Source organism: Dermacentor variabilis, chromosome 9 (assembly GCF_050947875.1).
Source record: "Dermacentor variabilis isolate Ectoservices chromosome 9, ASM5094787v1, whole genome shotgun sequence".
Taxonomy (NCBI): domain Eukaryota; kingdom Metazoa; phylum Arthropoda; class Arachnida; order Ixodida; family Ixodidae; genus Dermacentor; species Dermacentor variabilis.
In genome coordinates, this window is record NC_134576.1 from 136,546,205 (window position 1) to 136,571,004 (window position 24,800).

The window sequence follows — 24,800 nt, forward strand, 5'->3', positions numbered from 1 at the left end:
AAGGGCGATGGCCCTGACGCCATCTCTACATGCTAGCGAGGAGGGCGGTTCCTCCGTGAAAGGCGGGAGAGGGGTTTGCTCGAATTTCCTGCCGTTTTTCGCTGCGCGTGCATCGGAGTAATACATCGCAGACAAGACCGTCACGTGCACGATCACCGCGCCTTGTCTGTTTGCAATGCGAGACACAACAGGAGCTACCGATAAGACACGAGCGCGTTTCACTTGCGGAGTAGGCGAGTCTGTCGCAGTCGTTCATGTGCGTTGACGTTGGCCGCCGATTCACGACACTCGCGCGCACGTTCTCACGGTTGCAGGCATCTCGCGCATGATCGCCGACATGGAGTTCATGCTCGGAGGCGCGCCGGGCATGTTCATGTACGTCACCTGGAAGTTCTGTCTTCCAGTGGCTGTGGCGGTGAGTGATGTCCGTTTTCGCACAATTTCCTACAAAAAAAAAAAATTACCCAGAGGAAACGCAGGCTATTAGTTTCTATCCGGGGCTGCAAGTTGGCAGTTAAGCTGCATTCAGCACGGGAATGGTCGGCCGTGCATAGATTTGGCTTAAACATCTTCTTTCGGGCTCGCCTTGTGATTTTGCAAATTTATCCTTCTCGATAAAAAGAAATATCGGGCATTAAATGCAAGATGTCGCAAAGATTACGCTTGTGCGTAGAAGCTAATTGCGCTTATGCGTTTAGGAAAAATGTTTATAGAAAATTTAGAAAGATAAACCACAATAAATAATGGAACGAGAGCATCTTAAGCCAAACGCTCGAAGATGAGACAAATCCATATGTACTACATGCCCTTCATTTCCGTGGTAGGTAAACGCTGCATAAGAAACCATGTGTTTTTGCATTCCTAAAAGGAGCGCAATACCCGCTTTAGTTAGTACGGCACTTCCTCATGCGTATCTTCCAGGCCCTCGGCTATCAGCGCAGATGCGTTCTCCTTAATTGAGGACTATACATAGAGTTTATACAAATTTAATAGAAAGAAATTCAGATAATCTTTTCATTTATCATCAGCCTTTGCGGAGCTGCGTTACTTCTATATAAGACCGAAGCCGACAAACTCACCAGGAAACTGTTTCACTTAACATATTGCTTTTTAGTGCAAATAACTCGAAAAAAGAAAGGACAGTGAGAGGCGAAAGGAAAAGACGAGCGCTACACTTACAACGGTTTATTCCGAAAAGCAGAGCATCCCATATATACACACAAATGCACATGCGCAAACGCATAAAACAAGCAAAGGACGTCAGTCAGTCGGAGGCATTGTTACCGATTTTTATGTGCTTAGCAATCTGAATTCCGAATCGTGATTCGAAATTCAGATTGTGTCCGTGACGAATATTTTACGCAATTGCTTCCCGAATTAGTTTTGAAAGGGACTGACGTAAATGTGCAGTATAAATGTACAAGAGGCCTCGGCGAGAATATCGTCACATCGTAGCTACACGGTGGATAACCAAAACACCGCCAAAACTGTTAGTTAAGAATTTCGCTCTTTATTGGCTGTTTAAACTTGTGCCCGGAAAATGGATCAGCACTTAAACCACGACAGTGGCGAGCGCGGCTGTCGAATCTGAAATGGTGGGTCAAGTGCGCCCGCTATGTGCCACCACGCGCGTCACAGCGCAATTACTGGTGGTCGTATGCATTCTAGAATGTAAAGCGGTACTCGTGTCGCGTACGCAACCTAGTTCGACAACTTCTTTATAGACCTTTTTCATTGGGCGAGGAAGAAACCAGCGCGCCGTGGGCATGTGCTCCTCCTCTCTGGCTTGTGCGAGCCGGCGCGGCGCGCTGCTTCAGTGTGCTGCCACATCGCGTGCTGCGGGATTATTTGGATATGTTTTAGCTGTTTTATTTTTAGTGCTTCGGTTGGCACACAACACTGAACATTCGTCCAAGCCGGAGTGGCGGCGAAAGCGGAGACCTCACAGATGGCGCCACTGCGCAACCAATATGGCGGCGCCCATGAAACAAACAAAAGGTTATATAGGGTTTGCGATTCAAGAAATTTCGAATATAGTATGCGCTTCTTGCGCCGAGCGATAAATGGATGACGGTGACAATCTTGCGAAGTGTGGCCAGGGGGGGGACACTCCGTATACATCCCATTGGCCGTTTTCGAGCAGACGCTCTTTCGACGCTAGCGCCAAGGTCCCCTTCAGTTACGGCCCTAACCAATGGGCGACGCATTAAGCAAAATGGCGGCGCACATGATTGTTTATGTTGTCATGGCAACAGCAACAGCAGCCGCGCGGCACCTCCTCTCCCAAACGTTCTTCTTTCCTTTTTGTTTTTATTATGCCGACCCGCTCCACTCCCTTTCCCCCTTTCCCCCATGCCGCGCGCGCCGCTCACTTTTTTTTTGTTTTTACCCGTAAGCGGCGCGTTTTTTCTTTTTTATAGCGCGCTTGTTACCGCGCGCCACGCGCCAGCTCGCAAGCAATGCGCGCGCTACGCCGCGCATTGGCATTGCTTGCGAGCTGGCGCGTGGTGCGCCGTGGGCTATGCGTTGGCACGCACGCAGTCTTGCCCATACTTATATTATACCAGCATGTGCCGGGACATAAAAAAAATTCCACTTTCAACACAACAGATGTTTAGTCTCGCTTTATTGACTTCGTTTCCGAAAAGAGATTTTTCTTACAACGTGGTGTGATACACGCTCAAAAAATTAGCAAAAGTGAGAGGTGCATGACATATACAAGAGTACTAAAGACAAGAGTTAACAGATGGTGAAATAACAAAAGAAAGTGCTAGAAAACGCGAAGGCCATTTCATGTACATACATATAAAACAAGATTTTTATATAACGTCCTCAAGACCTAAATGTAGACGAGCTCCTGATATGTGCACTAAGATATTGCAGAAAATTGGACGACGTGTATGACATAGTCATGACAACTATAAAAAGGGAAAACTCACTAGTAATGGCAAAAACAATGACACGCAAAATACCTGAAAGATAGAATAAAATGCTAACATTGTTTGATTGAGAGCCATACCAAAAGAAAGCTTACTTATAAATCTGCACGAAAGTACATGAAATGCTTGACATGTTCATTACTGCTGAACAAATTGAAAAAAACATGGCAGAAAAAAATAACATTGTACTAAAAACTGAAACACACATTATCACATTATTTTGCACTTGGCCACAACTTGAGTAACGGTGGCAAGGGAACAGAAGATAGTCGGCTTTTGCAGCAGCACATAGAAAACATTCGCAGAAAGGCTTATTCCTCAATCAAAGACCAGGTAAAACAGGCCAACACGACTTTTCTTTCTACCCGAATGCAATGCTTAGCAATAAAATTACGTCACTTCAGGCACTAAGTCCTACCTACTGGGCTCTCCCTTGTATAATAAACACGCAATGCAAAAATCTGCATGTAGGACACTTGCAATGCTCATGCTTTCCAGAGGAAAAAAAAGCGTATCATGCCTACACATGAAGGTTGTTCGCGCGGTTTTCCCATCGGGGGTTACTGAGATCGTACACAAACACTAACAGTAATTTTTCAGCTGTTAGTCGGTTTGTAGAACGTGATACACAGAAAAAGCACTGAGGGCGGTATGGAAAGCTGGGCAAGTTACTGAAGTTGCAGAATGAGACTTGGCACAGAAAAACACAAGTCACAGACCAGGTGACAATGAGGAGGAACATCTATTTGTCAGCTTTCTCTACCGGGAAGAGGCAAGTGTAGCACAATCAAGGCGCAACGACGTCCGGAGCCTCATGGAGTACACAAATGGACAGGGCTGTATTCGTGTACATGCGCCTTCTGATGTCCTTGGGTCTGAGCGCTCACCTGTTGTCTTTAGGCACCCGGAACAACCTTGCAGGACTTGTTTTTGAGGTATTTGTGCACCACTCCACGATGCACGAGCGGTACGAGTCGTGAAACGGGTGAAACATCGCGGAGCACAAGCACACAGCTACCGAGGACCACAGAACTGACGAAACTAGCCACGTCGGTCAACGCACAGCAGCGCACGCATCTCGATGACAGTAGATAACAAAAATAAAGCGTTACGTAGCGGACTAAGCAGCAGCCGGGCCGGCGGGGATGGCACGGCGGCGCGGACGCGTAGACAGTCGAAGGAGAGGGATTTGAGAGGGTATTACGAGAGAGGGCGTAGAGAGAGGAGTTGAGAGGGGGGAAGGGCTTGGCCACCTGGATCGGCGCGCGTGCGCGCGACGATCTACGAGGCCGTGCAAGGGAAACGGATTTTTGCGTCGCCCATTACAGAGATGGCGCCAATTTCCTGTGCCACCGGAACCGGGGAGTGTCCCCCCACTGGTGTGGCCACTTGCAGAAAAGCAAAACGATACGCACGTGCGACAATGTAGTGTTGAACGCGCGGTCCTTAATGTCAGACCACCGAAAACTAAGCACGCACAGAGCTCGCCCAGCGACACCATTGCACCTGAGAAGCATGTTCCTGTACCGTCCTCTCCCCAGGTCCTGGCCGTGACGTCGCTTACCAACTTCGAGTCGGTTAAGGTGAAACGACACGGCGCCATGTACGAGTTCCCGGTGTGGTCGCAGGTCACCGGCTTCTTGGTGGCCGGCATCGGTCTCGCCATAATCCCCATTGTCGCCATCAAGGAACTCAGGGCCGCCAAATGGGTGAGGCCTATCTCTGCTCTAACGGCACTGCACTCGCTTACGTTACATGCGTAGGTATAGTCGCGCGCGCTTTTTTATGCTCAACCACGTAGATTCATGACCAAAAGTACACCCACCAGGGGTTCCGCTAAGAGATAGGTTCAACAAAGTGTCGACACTAAAGATAGCAAAGTCGACGTGCATGGTGATTCAAATGATTCGATGATCAAATGTCAATTATGTCGGCGTATTTTTTTTCATGTCCATTATTCACTCATTTCGTACCTTATTCATATCGTGTTTCACGCGCAATTACATCGACAATGCCTTCTTTACTGTCAACACTTCGTTGACCTTTCTTTTTTTTTCAACCAATAGGCCAGGTGGGCCGATATTGCAGATAGTGCAATCTAAGGTGCAAAGTGGTTATTTTTCTACTATATGGGCGCTGCTTACGCCCGTATCATTAATTTTACCTACTCTGCGATTAATTATTGCTTCTTATCTTATTAAGATCTACATTTTGATACATTTTGCGACTCAGTACGACGCATTGAAGGCGCGGAAGGGTTTTTTTTTTCCTTCTTGAAGTGGTTACAAGGTACCGAGTTACACCAGACCCTTGTGAAATCAGCAGAGAAGACCTTGTTTTCAAAATCAAAATTACTTGGTAACTCTGGTAACTCATACCGACAACCTTAAACTGACGAATGAACTTCATCATCCCTTCAGAAAAAGTTTTGCCTCAGGAGCTCCTATGTAAATGCATGGGAACGAAGAAATCCTTTTTCTCGGCATCTAATGCACTAATTTTTGTTGTTTGTTAGTGTTCTTCTAATTATTGAAAAAAAAAAATCTGGGAACTGCAGGAAGTAGATATTTCTTTATTGAGGCCATATTTTGCTTTTTTTACAAGGTCTGCTGAAAATCACAAAATTGGAAAGAATACTGAAGCATTAAGTTTGCAGTTGTGTAACTAAGCGATAAAAAGACCACAATTCTATTCATCCGTCCTTTTTTGTTTTTGCGCTAGCGCTAGGAAAGAATTTGGACGAGGACGCGACTGAAGATATCAAGCATGCTAATGTGTTCAGTCTCGTACGTATTTGTACGTTCTTGTTCAAGTTCTTTCCTAACGCTCGCGCAAAGATGGAACTTCACTAATTAGCTGAATTTCAAGCTTTGTTGACATCTAAAGCCGACAACATTGTTAGTTAACCGATGATCAATTTCGGTGTGTCGTGCGAGTAACTTCCGTTTCCGAGAATTCCAGCTCAGGAAGTGGAATTGCGCTATGTCCCTCAAGAGCTTTTTAAATGCTGCGTTAGGATTTTTTAAAAGGAGAACTTTACGTACACGTTATCCTGTGCACAATGAGAACAGGAGAAAACAACACAAAGGAAGAAATTGGGGAACGCAAAATTGCGCGTATATCGTAAAAGCCATTATCACGAGCCTAACGTATGAACACCTTACACGTGAATATGTCGCCCGCGTTCTCGTCTGTAAGTGGTCCCTAAAAAACGCCGTCGTCTTTTCAAGAAAGAAAAAAAGCTGTTCGATTGATATTTCGCGCTTCTGTTGTCCGTGATTTGCTTAATTAGAGAAGAAAGTTGGGTTAGTTGGCACGTATCCCAGGACAGACATTTTCAGCTGCCATCATGCACTGCGTTCCTCTCGTTCTCGTCCTGCGTCAGTATAGCGCTAGTTAAAGAAAACGCGCACATCCAAAGCAATGATGAAATCCAAATGACGCGAGGCTTCTTCTATTTGGCGAGGTATAAGCAGTAGTGTGTGACACGAGCAGAGCTTCGTCGCTTGCAGCTGTTAGGACGAAGGCGGTGTATGACGCTTGTCAAAGGAAGAATGTTGATGAGAAGTGCGTGGGCACAGTGAAGTACAACACACCTTGTGTCACAGTGGCTCATACATTCTGGGGGACTGGCTATGAATGAGCATATGCGCAGTGACCCAAGTGGTCTACTAGGCCAGCCAGAAACCATCGGAAAGTTGTCTGTTCGGGTACTTGTCAAGTGACCCAAGTATCTACTCCTTAAGACAGCAGGCAGAACATACCCAGTCACCCAAGTGGCCCACTAGGTCAGCCAGAAACCATCAGCAAATTGACTGTTCAAGTACTTGTCAAGTGACCCAAGTAGCTACTCCGCAAGACAGCAGGCAGCACATACCCAGTCACCCAAGTGGCCCACTAGGTCAGCCAGAAACCATCAGCAAATTGACTGTTCAAGTACTTGTCAAGTGACCCAAGTATCTACTCCGCAAGACAGCAGGCAGAACATACCCAGTCACCCAAGTGGCCCACTAGGTCAGCCAGAAACCATCAGCAAATTGACTGTTCAAGTACTTGTCAAGTGACCCAAGTATCTACTCCGCAAGACAGCAGGCAGAACATACCCAGTCACCCAAGTGGCCCACTAGGTCAGCCAGAAACCATCAGCAAATTGACTGTTTAAGTACTTGTCAAGTGACCCAAGTAGCTACTCCGCAAGACAGCAGGCAGCACATACCCAGTCACCCAAGTGGCCCACTAGGTCAGCCAGAAACCATCAGCAAATTGACTGTTCAAGTACTTGTCAAGTGACCCAAGTATCTACTCCGCAAGACAGCAGGCAGAACATACCCAGTCACCCAAGTGGCCCACTAGGTCAGCCAGAAACCATCAGCAAATTGACTGTTCAAGTACTTGTCAAGTGACCTAAGTATCTACTCCGCAAGACAGCAGGCAGCACATACCCAGTGGCCCAAGTGGTCCACATACCATGTGCCTCACGTAACGAGAACCAAACTTAAAAAAAAATTGGCTGCGGCTTAGCTCAGCTAACCCTAGATATGCAAAGTGAAAGCTCGGTTTACCGTGGTTAGGTCTTCGTTTCATTTCCTTAACCTTTGATTTAGCTGTAATTATTATACTTAGGTACACAATCATCGTTAAGCCAGATATGACGGCTGTGCCTAGGTCGGTGGCTAGACATGATTGTGATTAGGCTTGGGTAGACACGCATCGTTCGACGGGGCGACGCCTGTTGTGCCACAGGGAAAGCGTAAGTACTAGACATACAAAGAGACGCCGCGAACATGCGCAGCATCGAATGCAAACGGACAGGGCGCGAACGCGGTCGCTACATTGATCTAGACGGTGCGACGCCTGTTGCATTCCGGACCCTCTCCAGTGGAGGAGCACCTTTCCGGGCGATATCCGCGGGGTGGTCAAACGCCGCTTGGCAACGACGGCTCAGTCTCCCGCTCCCGCGCAATGCTCAGAGAAGACGGCCCGACCTCACTCTCATCCATGGCCAAGCTCGCACTGATTAGGCGAGCGCGGCGCTCCTCCTAGCCAGGCGCGCGGCGGGTCACGTGGCCAGGAGGCGACATAGCTGCGGAGAGCGCATGCGCCAAATCGGCGGCGGCGGCAGCGGAGCTCGGCGGCGGCGGCGGAGCTCGGCAGGGCGAGTCACGTTGTGCGCTACGACGCAGCTGTGGTCAAATGAAGGTCAAATTGCTGGCGGCAGCGAAACTCGGCCCGACGCGGTTAGTAAAGCTTTCGATTTAGTAGTCTGGTACAGCTTAGGCGAATGGTACCAGTGGTACATGTTCGTAGTCATCTTGAATCACTCAGACTATGTTGTGAAGAGTGATTGTGCAGCTAATTAGCTAATCTTATTTATTCAAAATTTTAAATATTTGTTTTCTTTTTGGGTGTAAGCCCATTCGAGAAGTTGGAGAGCGTGCTTAGAAGCAGCCAAGAAGACATTTTTTTTGTGTGTTTGTGTGTAAGCCACATTCAAAGCGTTGGAGAAATCACTCAGAAACAGCCAATGAAGCCGTTTTTAACACTCAAAGGCCGCATGCCCGTTGTGAAGAAAGGCGACGTGTGTGTTTGTATCTGCGTTCAGCGCCTATCATTCGCTTGTCTGCTTGTGTGCACGAGCCCGTTCTACTTGGACCCGTGTGCAGTAACAATTTACACACAGTTGCTCAACCGGAAGGTTAGTACGTGCCGTGCACAACTTTCTTGCCGGAAGAAGACGGCAGAACGTTGCCCCCGCTCCACTGCCGAGACGATTGAGCGCACAGTGTGAGAAATCCAGTCAAATGAAGTATCTATTAATCGCAATTAATTACAAAGAAAATTATACAAGTGGGACCATAGAACTTCTCTCAAAATTGTGTGAATGGTGCGTGGATTAACAAATATGTACTGCGTCCTCCTGGCTTTTTTGTCGTTCCGCAGCCAAGATGGTTTGCGCGTCGCTTGCGTCTTTGCGTCTCCGAGAGACGCGCTTATTGAAAATGCGAAATGAACGCGTTTCTCCGCGACGAAGTTTCCATAGCGCGTAAAATGTGAGCGTAGCGGACCGCAAGCAGCGCTCAACTAAAGCTCTCTAAAATTTCGCTTCGCAGGACTTCCGGAAGGCGATCAGTCCTCGAGATAACTGGGGTCCCCAGGGCTACGAAGATCGCCGCCGCTACCGGCTCTTCATGGTCGAGAAGGGCTACATGAAGGCCGAGGAAGCTGCGAGACTCAACGAAGAGGAGAAGGAGTTGCGCGAGCTCGAGATCAAGCTGAAGGCATTGGAAGAGGCCAAGGAGGCCGCCGCTGCGCAAAATCCGGAAGTTCACGCAGCCGGTGAGGCTGCCAAGGTCAAGAGCAAGGATGAGCCGAAAGCAGCGGCGAAAGCGGATGCTAAAGGGGAGGAAAAGAAATAGACAAATCGCGAGCCAAAGCCCAAGCTGTGTCGGTCGGAGATTTGCGCTAGCATCAAGGAAATAAACGTGGGCGGACGGGCCGAGTCCTTCTTGATTGGTGTACATTCTACGCAATGCGCAACAAGCAATTGAAATAGCACGGCGGGGCGTTGATATAGAGAGTAGTAATGATTGCAAGGAGAAACGCGTGAGGAAAAAGTGGACGTGGCAGCGCGCACATTGTGCAGTCTTTCGTCCCCGGTAAAGCGTGCTCTGCCTCCTCTAATGGTTTTGAAAGGAGAAGCCAACTTTACAAAATATAAAAGGTATAGCAAAAAATTGTCATCGTCAAATTATGTGGTAATGAAGAAAACATTTGTTGCGTATGATAAGACCACTCCTCCCATTCTCTGTAGCCGTGTTATCACTCGGCTGTCGCTTGCGCTTATGAAGCAGTAGCAAGCTATTGTCACACTTCTCTTTCGGCACAGCACGCTCTGCTTTTCGTTCACCGTAATCGGCCACTGCCCGACTTTTTTTTTGTGTGTGTGTGCTAACCGCGTCGGCCCTGCAAAATACCTGCGAATTTCATGCGTGCTCCGTTTCCTTGGGAAATCGTGCTCCTCTAAAGAGACACCGACATCTATCCGCTGCAGTACTGGTCTGTTAATAAGCCTATTTTGATTTCCTCTTCAGATGCACACGCGCGCGCGTGCTTGCGTTCCGCTCATGTACCTGCAAAGAAAACTTCGCCGCGTCTCCACCACGCTACTGCTTGCCATATCGTACGGGCATATATATATAATTAACCGACAGATATTTAACCGAGACGCCGCTGTTAACGTGCCGCGTTTGTTACCTTAGGTAAGCTGAGATCATAGTAAATTGTCAGATGGATGTCAGGAAGCCAAAATCAAAGCATCCGAGCTAGTTTCGGCCTACGATGCGACTTGTAGCTTCTCCACCAGAGTACACTACTTCTTGCCAGATCTCGTACTGGCGTGCCACGCTAATTTAATTATTCTACATGCCTCTGTCACGTGCACCAACGTCAAAGCATAATCATCCAGACGGTTCCCACACCCTGGGTACGTAGAAACTGTGTGTACATAATTACACTTCGTTCACAGAGGTGCAAAATTATCGCTTTACTCACGACAGTTTATGAAGACAGGTGTGATATAATTATAGAATTTGCCAGTATAGCATCGAGTAATTTCACGCAAGAAAGGTACAGTTGGAGAACACTGGGAGAGCTAGGCTTTCATCCGGCATTAGATATAAAAGGTGATGATGCTACTGATTAATGGTAGCGTTCAGCACGACGACGACGATGTGCTGCGGCAACATCGCTCAGTTCTTGCTAACGACATCGCGGCGTTTCTAACGGTTCAAAAGCCTACATCGCATCGAAACGTAGTTTGTCTCTGCAATATTCTGTTACGTTCACGACGAACTCCCCATTTTTGCGTTTCCTATGCAACATTCCACATCATCATAACGACGCCGATTGCAACTGCGCTGTAAATTCTACCCGTCCGTCGCAGCGTAAATGTCACAACTTGTGGCAGTTTCACTCGTACCACAAAATGAACCATCGAACGGCCAGTACGTTTGCAACACGTTTTCAACACGCCGGACATTTCAAGATAACGACGTTGTTGTGTAGGCTATGTTGCGACATTGAAATAAAACAGGTGGCGTGCTGAATAATATACTCACGAGGGAGAACCAAATCTTTTATGTACCGCTTTCCGAATTCGTGACTAGATTTAGAATTATTTACAATTATGCTTGACACGCTGCATACAATTGCCGCTTTTCTTTTGACGCGGACGTCCACGAACACGTTGCAATAGGTTTAGGTGAACCGGTGTGAGCCGGAGACGCAAGTGCAGTAATCAAACGTGGCCTTCGTGCCATGATAAGCAAAGAGTAGTCACGACATGAGGGAATTTCGCTCGGCCAGCTTACAACTCCGTAGGTCGTTGTAAGCCGTCGCCATAGCATTGGACGTGATAGTCACTCGGGTTCGGCAGCTTGCCTAAATGACACGCTGCCAGTGGAGCACAGGATAACAGGTTGCATACAAGAGTGTCAAAGAGCACACAACACACACACAGGACACAGTTCACACCAGACATCAGCATTGCGGGATTAAAGCGGAAGCACGCGATGGCGGTCAAGACTAAGCAGCGCGCATTTAAGAATGGGAGAAAAGCGGGAAAGTTCAGGACGAACCAAATGTTAACTACAACGAGGTTTTACCTTCGGTGTAAACACCCGAAGAAGACAAGCACACCCTTCGCAAATCACGCGATCATTGAACCTACGTGCTCAACAAAATCTATCTTTAAAGAAGAAGCTGCACAAGTATGCAGCCTGGTTGCAACGATTGTGTCGCTTCCCGAGTGGCTTCCATTGTTCAACTCGAAGTACGTGCTTGCCACAGATCTTGTCTTTTCTATTTTCGCTAGTTCACGTAACGGTAGACGTTTACGATTACTTCTTCCGCGCAAGTACACAGCCAATCGCCTTTCTGAATGCATAATTTCACGGAGCAAAAGGGGGAAAATTAAGGATAATGGGCGAGCGTTATATACAGCGACAGACGCGCCAAGATAAACGTCCCGAAAACACGAAACAATATTATTCGATGACAAGAGACGTCGCCATGTCCATCAACGCATCTAGGATCTTAGACGGCCGTCATATTGGCGCCAGAAGTAATGGCGGCAGGTGGCGCGGCGTCCACGTCAGGCAAGTCGGGCGTGACGTCAGGATTCGCTGGCGCATTGTCCGGCAGGGGCGCTGCTGCTTCCGTCAGCGGCACGGGGTGATCGACTCCGACAGGGGGCGCCCGCGGCGAAACGGCGCCGCTTTTGTCTTCGAGTGGCGGCAACAGCTGCGAGTCTTGCTCAGACAGGCGGCTCATGCCCCGCTGTCGCAGAAAGCGCAGGTACTCGCGATGGTCTACGGGGTCCTTAGGTCCCCAATTGTGCGACGGAAGCAGGGCCTTGTGCAGGTCCTGCGTCGGGGTGCGCGATATTCTTGACGCTCGCAAAGACTCCGTGGTACAAGGCGCTATGCATTAGTACGCGTAGTGTTAACCGACTCTTGAGACATTGGTTTACGCCCCTTCTTCTGGGCGCCATGTTTGACCCCGTGGTACCAGGCGTTATGCTTTAGTGCACATAGTGTTAACCGACTCACGTGACGAAGACGCCGACGTGAGACATTGGTTTTCGCCGCTTCTACTGGACGCCATGTTTGACGCTGCTCAACCACGACGTAGGCGCTCTTACTAGCTTGTTTGCTGTCTTGCAAATATTGCAAATATATATCCTTCACATGCAAGGATCTCATGTTCTCCGATCGTCTGCTCCACAAATGGTGACTTCGGGCGCCTATTTTGGTGAACGCGAAGGCATTCACCACTACGCTACATCTTCATCGTGACTCCACGAAAGCCGTGACGGTTCCCAAAGACGTTTCTATTTCTACGACCGCCACTGTCGCCGCTGCAGAGCTTCCCGACTAGTGGCCGTAGGACAATCACATTGCACTTCTACGGCACCAAGAAAGCTTCTCTTGCCGACATAGGAGGCACGGAATTCCAGAAAAGACGCAAAAACTAATGATGAGTGGCGGAAGAAAAACTTGAAGAGCTCCCGCACCAGCTGGCCATGACCTAACTTCGACGGCACTTGCTCGTACCTAGTTAATTATTTATTAGTAAAACTGCATTTCAGCGACAAGATAGCCAAGGACTGAAACTGGAAAGCTTCGAGAACTTCTTTGATTAATCCATAACAGCCCAAGTGCTAGAAGATACTTTGCAATCCATGATGGCAAACTGACGTACCGGCAGCTAGATTTTGGAGCGAAGTTAACGAAAAATGAATTTTGGCCTTTACTTTATCTTTGTGTATTCAATCTCTCACCGCCATACTAACTAAAATAGAATTGTGAAAGTGTAGTTTATCAGGTTAAAGTTACTCTGTTTCTCCCATTTTGGCTTTTAGTATACAGCATATGATTAAGTAAAAATTTTATTCTGGATTTCGTTCCGAGCAATCATGTCTAGCAGGGGAAGTGGGACCATGCGCTGGACCGGCCCTTGCCGATGATTGATGATGATGATGATGATGATGATGGTGGTGGTGGTGGTGGTGGTGGTGGTGTGATGATGATGATAGCTGTGGTTTTATTGGTAACGCGATCCCTATACTCTAGCTAGTTCTGTTAGTAGTGAGAGTAAAAAAAATGCACGTGAACAACGGGGGGATGGGCCAAAAATCAGGTTATTTGAGTTAATCAAAATAAACAGATGAAAAAACGAAAGAAAAGGATTAAAGGAATACTGGACGAGATTATAGCAGAAAATCTTTAAAAAATGACATAAGAACATCATTCAACAGTTCAGATCAAAGAATTTGGAGGAAAGTTAATATAATTAGGCACGTTAACTGTCCCGTTACTCGGCTGCGGCGCAGGCGATGGCAACGCCACAGCAGACGGGGCTTCTACGGTATACATGTCCTCTTCCGTGCCGCAAAGTGACAAAGATTGGCGCCTGCCGTTGCCTATCACTGCCAATACTGCAGAATCGGTACTATGCACCCAAACATTCGTCGAAAAATTCCTGCGACAGGTGCGTGGCAATCTTTCAGTGTACCCCTTAATTCTTTCGTACAGCAGTCAAGAAGCATGTTCAAGCAGCAGATCATTGCAGCCGCCGTACCTAACGAGCACGAGTGAACGCGGCTCATTTCGCGCACGCGCCTGTGCGCTAGCGTAGCCACATTGCTCGGGTATGCAAAACGGCGAATGTCGTCTATATAAGGAATGCGAGCAATGAGAGGAAACGACACTCCGAGTGCCACCAAACCGAGGACAATGATAATGATGAGGGCAATTTACAATGGTATGCGGCTGCTATGAAACGGGCCGGAGACATATAATCGCCAAGCTTGCATCATCGAGCTATAGATTTTTTACTGCATAACATTCTGCCTATCTCTCTTTCTACATTATTTTTCCTCGTTATATATATATATATATATATATATATATATATATATATATCACCTCCATATATTGTAAAGTTGTATTCTACGCCACTACGTCGGGAAGGAGCGCCTCGCAGTGGCGTGGTCGAGCCACTCACGTATCCGCAGCTGTGCAAGTGGTAGAGGGCGAAGGCGGCGATGATCTTGACGGCCACGATGACCGTGTACGTGCCGACCACGTTCACCCACGCTGGAAACGTGTACTCGCCCAGCGTCAGCGGTTCGCCGTACAGAAACAGGTCGGCTATCACGATCCACTGCGCGAGAGCGGATTGGGAAGCGCCCGTGCGGCGCCGTTTAACCAGCACCAATGCTGTTTGTCTCTTAGCGACTTCATAGTTCTAGACCCAAATTTAACACCGTTTATGGCGTTGTGAGAAGCGGTTGTTGAATTTTTTTTTATAACACAATAAATACGAAGAAGCAAAGGGTGTGAGCGAGTAGAACATACTAAAATCGACTAAGCCCACTACGTACCTCTGGCCAGTGCTGTTGATGAGGTGGAATGACTCGTATATTAGCACGATTCGTGGGCTTAGTCCACTGCGCGCTCGCGGAGGGTTGGATTCCTGGTTTGGCGGTGGCCTCCTCTGAGAGTAGCTATCAGTCACTATGATTCCCTGTGGTGACAATATTTAGACAGACAGGCGGGAAAGGCGCTAGACTAAGAAAAGGACTAAGAGTTATCAGTCCAGCGTCGCTCCTGAATAACGGACCTGTCCCTCAATTACAAATGATGGACTTTTCATAATGTGCTCGGTTAAGTAACTATAGTCAGTCTTTAAGCTTCTGGCTAGGCATATAACCCTTCGTGTTCTGTTTTTTTTTTTTTCTGTCCACGTACACCTCCACAGTAAGCAACGCAGGTCCGCTATTGTTTCTTCTCGACGATATATATATATATATATATATATATATATATATATATATATAGCGCCATTGCGGCTTAAGAGGAAGCTTTAGCTCGGGCCCAACTCCGTTGCTGCCTATTCATATACATGTAAAACGCAGAAACGAATTTGAGAAACAAAGTTAAATTCTAGTGACTGTTGGAAGCGGAACATTTATTTAGGCCTGACTTCTTTTACACAATTTTCAAAATTTGGAAAGTTTGAAAATACATAAGCGCAAAGTTTGCAAATTCGTTGCTCTGGATCAAGAACAGATATTGCAGTTCTGTAAAATGCAACTAGCATCCAAAGCGGAGAAATTTGATATATAAATTTATACCTTACGTGAACTTGTTACGTTGTTTGCATGATTTTTGTAAAAGTCCTACTCACAACAGTAAATTGCGAAGCGGTGTAACATTAATTTTGTCTGCTTTATACTATTAGATGTAATTTACGAATTTTGATATCATTCCAAATTGTTAAGTTACCGAGTTGTATACTTGGTAGTTTCGTTTTATGAAATTTACAATATTCAACAAATTTTCTTATACAATGGACGGCCTAAGTAAAACATTTTGATGCCAATAGTCACTAGATTGTAACTTTTTTTTTAAGTGCAACAAGCCGCATCAAATTCGGTGCAGTGGTGGCCGAGAAAAACGGCTTCTCCTTTCCGAAACTTCCTCTTAAAACGAGGCGAAAGTGCGAACTCCCAGATGATGATGATGATTATGGAGGTGATGATGATAATCAGCGGACGAGCGTGCAATATTTACTTTAGCATAGACATATAACAAGATAATGCAGAAGGGCTAACAGTTAGGAAGCTTAACACGAACATGAAGCAAAACATAGAGCAAGAATCAACAATCGACACCAAGACGGTAAGATGTACATGTTTTAGAAATGATTTTTACGTTCGCATGTGCAACGAACAGACTGGACAGCTGGGTTTTCAAGAAGCAAATCGCCAACTTCTTTATTCTGCGTCGTTTGTTTATAGTCAAAGGTGGAAAGGGTTAGTAACAGTGAGGGGCAGGTATATGCACGCGGCAATCGTGCATGTAGATAGCGCATGCGCTTTCATCAGATATGACACAATGACCAGCATATTTTACAAATGTTAAAGCAACCATGTTACAGTGAACAAATTGTGTTTCTCAAGCCTTTTTTATGTAATGGAGAATGCCTCATTTGGCAAATCGTTCAGAATTTTCCGCACATAAGCACAACGCCTAGCTTCACCATATCTCGTTGAGGATCGCGGAATTACAAAGCGAACACTACTACGAAGGCTTAATAATAATAATAATAATAATAATAATAATAATAATAATAATAATAATAATAATAATAATAATAATAATAATAATAATAATAATAATAAATCAATGCTACGCGACGCCAACTCACCGTGAGGCACAAGGGGCAGAACACGGCCCAGCAGATCTTGAGCGCCACGCCGGGCTGGTCGCCGGTCATGAACTCGATGTCGGCACAGAAGCGCGTCATCCCTGCGACCAGCATGAAAACGCCGCGCAGTGGGAGAGAGGACGGCGGCCTTCTGTGTGTAGGGCTCGGAGCTCGCCTGCACTTGAACTCTACCGAGGTTCACTGCACGTTTGCAACTGATGCCTTCGGAATTTTTCCACGCACATTTGCGGGACTCATCGCTATACCTACGCTCGACGCACTCATTGTCGTCGAAATGATCTTCCCCGGTATCGATTCGTTGTTTATCTTTTCTCGGTGAGTAAGCAGCACCATATAAACTTTCTCTGTGTTTTTCTGGTTTCATCTCCGTGTGATGGTAACAAAAAAAATCTCGGTTTTCCTTGTTAAACTCGCTCATTATATATATATGCGAGCCCTTAGTCAATGTAAGATGTAGTTAGAAGTCAACGCCCGTGCATTTCTCCCGCCTTCCCGATTTGTGCTATCCACAGTATAGATCGTGTTAACTTATACGCGCAGGTGACAACACGTGCCAGCGATCGCGTCGTACCGTAACCGAGCAGGACGACGAGCAGCTCGGCGAGTCCGATCCACGGCAGCAGGTATCCGCCCAGGTAGGTGTCCATCACGGTGAGGATGTAGAGGCCCCCTCGGCTGGCCATGGGCATGCCGAACACGCACATGAGCGCGCACACGGCGAACGACAACAGCGCGCCGTGCGATCGCAGCGCCGGGAACTGGTCCTTGAACGGCGTCAGCAGGCACTCCACCGACGAGAACTGTTGGGGCGATGCGAGCGCCGGTCCCACGGTGACGCGCATACAGTACAGGTACGGTGGCTAGTATATACATAGTATGCACGTGACGTCACATCCGCTGCTGTCGTCTGCTTTCGCTACCTTCCGCCATCTTGAGGTACCTTAACGGGCGCGCGCATAGGCCTAAAGGTTCCCCAAGATGGCGCTGCCGTAAACCGGAAGTCGCGGAGTATCGTTGAATGACGTACGTGCATACTATGTATAGGTGGTCATTACTCGCCCACGAGTACACTCACTCGGTCATGCTCGTTCGTATACTCATTTCTGAGGCGTGAGTTTGAAACCAGCGGCGAAGGGCGTGAGCGGACAGAAGAGAGTACGAACGCGAGTCCACCTGTGAGAGGTGAGTAGACTTGGTTGCGAATGCGAGTGAGTGCCTAATGGGTGCGAGTAGACGCGAGTGAGAACGATATTATCTATACATACATTGCGCGACCATTGTATAAGATATACATATTCAGGTGTGGACAGCGCGCCTTGCAGGAAGGCCTGATAATGTGCCATATTTCTAAAAAGGCGTCACGGGGTGACTCTCGGATCAAATGTCCGTCACGTGAGAGGCGTCATTGCTTCTCTGTGGGAAATGTCTGCTTTTCTATGGCGTTGGTTTCTGTACGCCCTATTCTCTTTTTTTAACGAATAATATATATATATATATATATATATATATATATATATACATATATATATATATATATATATATATATATATATATATATATATATATATATATCCAATGTGTGACACTTGAAGTGCGTATGCGGTTTACCTTTATTTTAAGATTTATTGAAATATGTATTTTTACTTCGTGCTGAATGTACACGCGCTGGAACGTTATTTTTATATGTTTTTTCCACCTCGCGCTTAAATGTGACGTCACGAAATGCACGGTTTCACCCATTTCCTTCATTAAAAAAAAAACTGTCCCCTGAAGTCATGATGCCACCTTCCACAGTCGGTAGAATTCAGTTTTCTCTTTTAAATTCTACTAGTGTCCTTCAAATTGGTTCAGAAAGTAGTTGAGTAACGAAATCTGAGTTGGCCCCAGGGTAGAGCGCCCACTTTAGGCAAATGTGAGCCCGAAGGAATGAAGCTATAACAAGTTCATTCATTCATTCCACCTACCTCCGTATCAATGGCGAGGAAGAACAGCATCGCGTAGAAGGCGGCCGACCAGATCTGCGGGTAAGCGATCATACTCAGCGCCTGCGGATACGCGATGAACGCCAGTCCGACACCTGCACGAAAGGAAGAACATGGACAAATAAATGCATACCTGCAAACTCTGCCGAATTTTTCTCAAAGCTTATGAAGTTAGGCCCCTCTTGCGATTGTTGCGTCAAGTTTTTCGAAAAATAATTTCTGTTCTCAAAAATGTATCGCGCCTCGGCCTCGGTATACCTCCCGATGTAAGTCGTCTCTGGTGGTGAAAGGACGCAAGAGATGTACATGCTTCGAGCAAGCTTATACCAACAAGTTCTGAAGCAGGTGAAATTAACGACAGCTCAGTCGCTCAAAAAATCAGTGTGATCCAGAAACAGTTTTGTTGCTCGTCAAGATTTGCTGCTCCAAGTTTCCTGCATGTTCAGTGTGCTGCATCTAAAGCTAAATCCTCGGTACTCAAGCCCGTATGTATCGCTAAAAAGACGTGTGCTAAAGAGAAGTTAAAAAAAAAAAAGCATGCCTGCTCCTTTCTTCCCTCCCTCCTTCCTCTCTTTCCCACACGTATGAAACGGAGCCGGCAAACGGAGCCAGCAACGTGCGACATAGGTTCTTTTTTACCGTCCATGATTTAGTTGCCAGAGCCGCGAACTGTTTCTCGATGGGTGTTTCCCGTCGAGTGCCATCAATATTTCCGCGTTGACCTTTTTTTTTCTTTTTTTTTGCCAAATTATGCGTAACCACTTACAACTACTGTATACGTGCTGCGATAAATTGCGGCGGTCCGTAGTACTTGCGCAAGTGATTTTCGAGCGCGACGATCCTCACCGGAAGAGACGACATCGTTGACGGGAACGTCCATGTTGTACGCCATGTTGCCGAGCACCGAGAAGACCACCATGCCGCCCACCAGGCTCACCACGAAGTCGGCCGCCGCCACGACGAGCACGTCCCTGCGAGCGTAAAACACCACCACCTGTCTGCTGGTGGCCTGTCGCTTTTGAGATGGATGCAGTCGGCAGAGCGAATTGCTGACACGTGAATTCCACAGACAGAACCTGACGCGGCTCGTGGCCACCGAATTACCATGACACATGGACGGCACCACCTGCTGACTATGCACGCCTGCGGCGCAACAGCTGGAGCGTCACGTTGCGTCTGCGACGTGGATCGGCGGTTTCGTCCACCGTGCGAATTGCCCAGAGAAACAGTTCCACGTGATTGTTGCACATGTACAAACAAGATTACCATAGCTGGTCACTATATGTCTGGGTGGCACAAGCGTCTGTCGACCTCCGCTGGCTATCTCTCGCACGGTCTATTGATAACGGTACTACATACTCTATAGCTGCATGTGTTCTACAAATATCTTTACGGTGCGTAGCTCGTATTAGTGCTTTCGCGTATGTAAGAAACCTGTATGGAGACCGTTGACGCGCTACACACGGGAACACAATGAAGACGATGCGAACGATCGTTTGTGGTCCCGTCTCTCGCACTTGAAGCTTTTCAAAGCATGCTCTTCCAAAGTCGTACTTTTCGAGAGTAAGAAACCTCGTACCCGCCGTGGTTACTTAGTGGCTATAGTGTTGAACTCCTAAGCACAACGTGGCGAGATTGAATCCCGGCCACGGCGGCCGCATTTGAGAGGGGGCGAGGTGCGAAAACACCCCTAGGTTTAGGCGCACGTTAAAGAACCCCAGGTGGTCAAATTTTCGGAGTCCGTCACTACGACGTGCCTCATAATCAGTTCGTGGTTTTTGCAGGTAAAAGCCCACAATTAAGAAACCTCATGTGCCTAAGGTATACATTAATGAAACTGAATGAGTAAGAAGAGCACCAACTTGTGAAGCCGGTTCCTGAATTCGTTGAATCCGCCAAAGCAAATGATCATGCCCTCGGCGAGGCTAAGCGAGTAGAATATCTGCTCGGCAGCGTTCTTCCACACCTGCAATGCCCGATCCATGAACAAAACAGTGAGTTCGGGTACTTGTATCGTCGCCTCTAGGATGAGTTAATAATTGCATCGACTACTGACAATTTTGTATGGGACGCCAGGTGGCAAGTGCCGTGGTATACGCACATGTTACCGAAATTTGTGTGCGTGAATAATAAAAAAACCAGTAGCAAAACACCTCACACATCATGAAGGAATAACCTCCAAGATGACTTGAGTCAAATTAGAGATAACGAGTTGGACAATCAACTAACGCAAACGCTCGTCAAGGCCGCCTTGATTAAGCCTTAGTAAGATAAAGTAGCGCAAGAGAGTGGTGATCCTATACACGAGTTTTCAACAAAGCTTGAGACATTCTCATATTAAATTCATTCGTAAAGAAGTACGTTCGGAGCAATTTAAGTCCAGAGGAGTGCAATTTGGCGAAGAAATCATCCCCGTATTGCCTGAGCGAGTTCCTGAATCTCTGTCGGCTAGAAACAAAATTCGCATCTTTACGGTATTTAAGTCGCCCTAAAGGAGAGGTAGCGTCGCGCTTAAGCTGAGAAATTAAGTACAATGCGAAAAAAGAAGAAGGAAACACGAGTTTTCGCATCGTCGTCGCAATTGGCGAGAACTGACATTATAACCCAAAGGTGAAGTCACTGCGACATGAGAGCGACGTTTGGCTAGAGTGGATTACGCTGTAGTTTGGTAATATCTTAAGTGCTTGACATTGCGACAACACAGTAATAAAACGGCGCAGAATGAACTCAAAGATCCTGAGTGCTGACCCTTGCGCGCATGATGATCGACCAATCGGGCACCAGGTAGAACCGGATTCCGTCCGAAGCGCCCGGAAGAGTGATGCCACGCACGAACAGCATGCCCAGGATCAGAAACGGAGCCAGTGACGTCACGTAGACAGCCTACCCAGGCGGCAAATGCACAAAAGATTAGCAGCTCCTAAACTGCTAGTAAGACCAAAACAGTGTCCGTATTTTCCTGTACAGAAGTATACGGAACGCTCAGCGTTTTCGTAGCATTCTAATGCCAAATTATGATTTCTAGGGCCTGGGGACGCACTATGAGTATTTGTAGTAAGTGGGGTCAAGTAGACGAGTTGGTAAGACTGCACTTAGAAGACAACAGCGTGAAGGGGCGAAGCAAGATTGATTGATTGATTGATTGATTGATTGATTGATTGATTGATTGATTGATTGATTGATTGATTGATTGATTGATTGATTGATTGATTGTCGTAAGACACTCGTGCTTTTCCGATTACGAAGTCTATTTTCTTCTATTTCTTCTTGCGATTCCGCATTCCTTCTTTCTCTGACGATCTGGTCCCGGTGAGGATCTGGTCCCGGTGAGGATCTGGTCCCGGTGAGGATCTGGTCCCGGTGAGGATCTGGTCCCGGATCTGGTCTGGCGAGGGACCAAATCATGGTGAATCTTTCGGTGCAATCTCCTCTTTTGGAACCTTCTTCTGCGTATTTACCTGTACGTTTAACTTTATGTGTGTTATGAATTTTTCCCGTGTACTAAAGATTTGATTGGTTGATTTCATCTGACTTCTAGTTTGGCCGCAAGATACCTCACATGCCCGCGATAGCTCGAGGTAGTGATATGGCGCTTCCTGGTCTGTTCTTCTTTGTACAATATCAAGACTATTCCATGGTTATTCCAGATTATTATACAATCAACGAATCAGTCAGTCAATCATACAATAAATCGATCAATAAAGGTCACCTCGGCGCACTTTCTGAGCCGACCCCGATGCACACCTTTCCCGACGACTTGATTCCCTTAAAGATGCACAGGTACACGCACAACCACGACACGACGAGAGCGATGGCCAGCCGAGGCTGTAGCGAGCCCAGATCCTCGATGCCGCTGCTCAGTCCAAGCACATGGCGACTGGAGGTGGAGAAATAAGCAGCAGCGCGGGGCCGCAAACCGCCATGTTAGTGATGGTAGTGTGCATCAGAAAAATTACGATGTCACAGAGCGAAAACGTGCATTTTTATCTTCTGCTCAGGCCGCTACGCTCAGGTGCCACGTGTGGTACGCGTTGGATGAAGAAAAACACCGGCTAATTATTTCCCAGTCAACGACTGCGCTAAATCAGCTTTACTGCAATGTACCCATTCTCACGACTTATAGCAACCCCCAGTCATGCAAATGAACGAATGTTCGCTTAAGCAGTGCTTCTGGTTTATCTTGAGCGGGGTGTGGTCATGCTTTCTTCCTATATGGTAACTGCTTCAGAAGGTAAAATGCAATTTTTCTTTTTATGGCTCAATTCTTCCTTTCGATGTTTTTTTTTTCGCCCGAATAAAGGTTCGATGCAAACAACTGCGTTTCAGGTTATCGATAACATGGTGAAAATTGCAGCTTCCTTTCCGTCAGATGTATGATTCAGAAAAGACTCATCCAAAGATGCACGCCTCATTTACGTACGGAACATAAAGTGTGGGCGTCTTTCAAACGATCACCACAGGCAAAGGGAAGACGTGATGAGACGAAACACTTCGTCTTGTTTTTTTTTTTTTCGCGCTTTTCTGCCGGCATACATATCGCGCTGAAGACAGTTCGTCAAAGCTGGCTTCCCCACAGTAAATGACATTGCGGAAAGCGCACCGCACTCTCTTAAAGGTACAGATAACGCAGCCTGCATACTGGGGATATTTCTGAGTGCACATTACGAACAATATCACAACTGCAACCACTGTGATAACTGCACAAATTCGCGTCGGCAGGGATTTAACACTAGTTTCTCTAGATTCACGCGACAAGCACCGAGCGCGGTAGATTGCAACACCACGGCATCGCGCACCTGTACATGCGAGTGAGCAACACCTGACAACTTGCGATTCCGCGTGCAGTACGCGCGGAACATGTTAAACGCCGATGTGTATACAGACGCTGCCGAACTTTACGGGAAACAATTCAGTCGCACGTTACGACAATGAACCCAATTTGCAGTGGGATTCATAAGAACAGTGGACGTAAGAAAAGCCAGGAACTGGGAGGTGGGCTGACCCGAGTCCGAACCAAAGCGTCTCTAATCGACGCTGCAAGTCACAGAAAATCTCTTACTTAATCATCTCCCAATTTGTTCTGTGAAAGCGAATCACATCAGTATTTTGTGTGTTGTTTCTGACCACTTCCAGCTTCTTTTTTTTTTCAATGGCTTCTCGGTTTGTTAAATCTGCCCGAGTGTTAATCAATCTTAGTTATCGTCCTTGATAAGTGACTGCAAAAAAGGCAAGAGGGAAAAAAGGAAGTTGCACAGTGGATAGCATCGAACCCGTGCGCAGCGACTCGTGCTGTTGTTTGCCAATGCTTAAAAAAAAAACGGTTCTGTTGCCTCACGAGCTAGCTCGGAGTCAGTCCTTAACGCAGCACAATAGCACTGTTCACGAGTCATGTTTAGCGTCGCTCTGTAGTGTCCCTTTAAGCACCCTTCTGCTGCTTTTTTTTTTTTTTCCTTTGAGAAGGGCACCTACTAGAAGAACTGCTCGGGCGCCGTCTGGGTGGCCACGGTGCAGGAGTTGGCGAGGAGCTCGTAGGCCTGCCGCGGCACGAGCACCACGTCGGAGCCGTGCAGGATGGCGTGCGCGTCGGGCCCCGTGTAGTTCTCTCCCGCGTACAGCCTCAGCAGGCGCGGCTCGACGGTGCGGCACGGCACCTGTGCGTAACCGACAGAACTTGGCGCCTCGCCTCGACGCGTATTTGCGGCCGCAACAATCTGCACCCGTCACGTGAACGCCGACGGGTGAAGCTGTCCGAGTCGGACGTCTGAATCGACACTAGTTTGTCGGGTTCGTGCAAATGAAAGGCTATAAAAACAGACTGCGCATGGTTTAAGTAAAGTTCAAAGCGTAACCCTTTCATTGCTCGATTTCGTCATCGCCGTCAGCCCTTCGTGCTCTACAGTGCGTAGGCTTCTCCCAGAGATCTCCAATTAACCCCGTCATGCGAGCTTCATCCTATGCCTGTGACTTTCCCATTTTAATCGTACCGCTTCATCCTCCGGCTGTACTCGAATGTGTTTCCCTTCCCTTGAATAAAAATTGGTAGCAGCGCATACGGCAGGCATTCTCCAGGCATTACCGGCAGCT

At 47.3% G+C, this 24,800-nt stretch overlaps 2 protein-coding genes across 2 annotated transcripts in view; one reads left to right on the forward strand and one right to left on the reverse strand.

Annotated features, from left to right (window-relative positions):
• LOC142557630 (sodium- and chloride-dependent glycine transporter 2-like) overlaps positions 1 to 9,433 on the forward strand; it is a 38,375-nt gene extending 28,942 nt beyond the window's left edge. Inside the window, exons 13-15 of the mRNA XM_075669599.1 lie at positions 315 to 415; positions 4,481 to 4,648; positions 9,050 to 9,433. Coding sequence (XP_075525714.1) covers positions 315 to 415; positions 4,481 to 4,648; positions 9,050 to 9,355 — 575 coding nt within the window. The 3' untranslated portion in view covers positions 9,356 to 9,433. The remainder of the gene's footprint in view (positions 1 to 314; positions 416 to 4,480; positions 4,649 to 9,049) is intronic.
• A 2,599-nt stretch (positions 9,434 to 12,032) lies between these two features.
• LOC142558559 (sodium- and chloride-dependent glycine transporter 2-like) lies at positions 12,033 to 24,778 on the reverse strand. Its single transcript, XM_075670693.1, has 11 exons — positions 24,770 to 24,778; positions 24,186 to 24,367; positions 22,461 to 22,593; positions 21,465 to 21,599; positions 20,579 to 20,682; positions 19,563 to 19,687; positions 18,699 to 18,811; positions 17,305 to 17,533; positions 16,713 to 16,813; positions 14,505 to 14,663; positions 12,033 to 12,362 (listed from the first exon to the last, which is right to left on the reverse strand). Exons 1-11 carry the CDS (start codon positions 24,776 to 24,778, stop codon positions 12,033 to 12,035), a joined length of 1,620 nt encoding a protein of 539 aa, XP_075526808.1.
• Between the last annotated feature and the right edge of the window lie 22 nt (positions 24,779 to 24,800).

Bases quoted from the DNA above. Each gene is read 5' to 3' on its own strand.
- LOC142558559 (XM_075670693.1), bottom strand. The intron at 21,600-22,460 runs GTGTGCATCGGG...CCGCCTGGGTAG, and splicing joins GAATCAAGTCGTCGGGAAAG to GCTGTCTACGTGACGTCACT. The intron at 18,812-19,562 runs GTGAGGATCGTC...CCTTTCGTGCAG, and splicing joins CAACGATGTCGTCTCTTCCG to GTGTCGGACTGGCGTTCATC.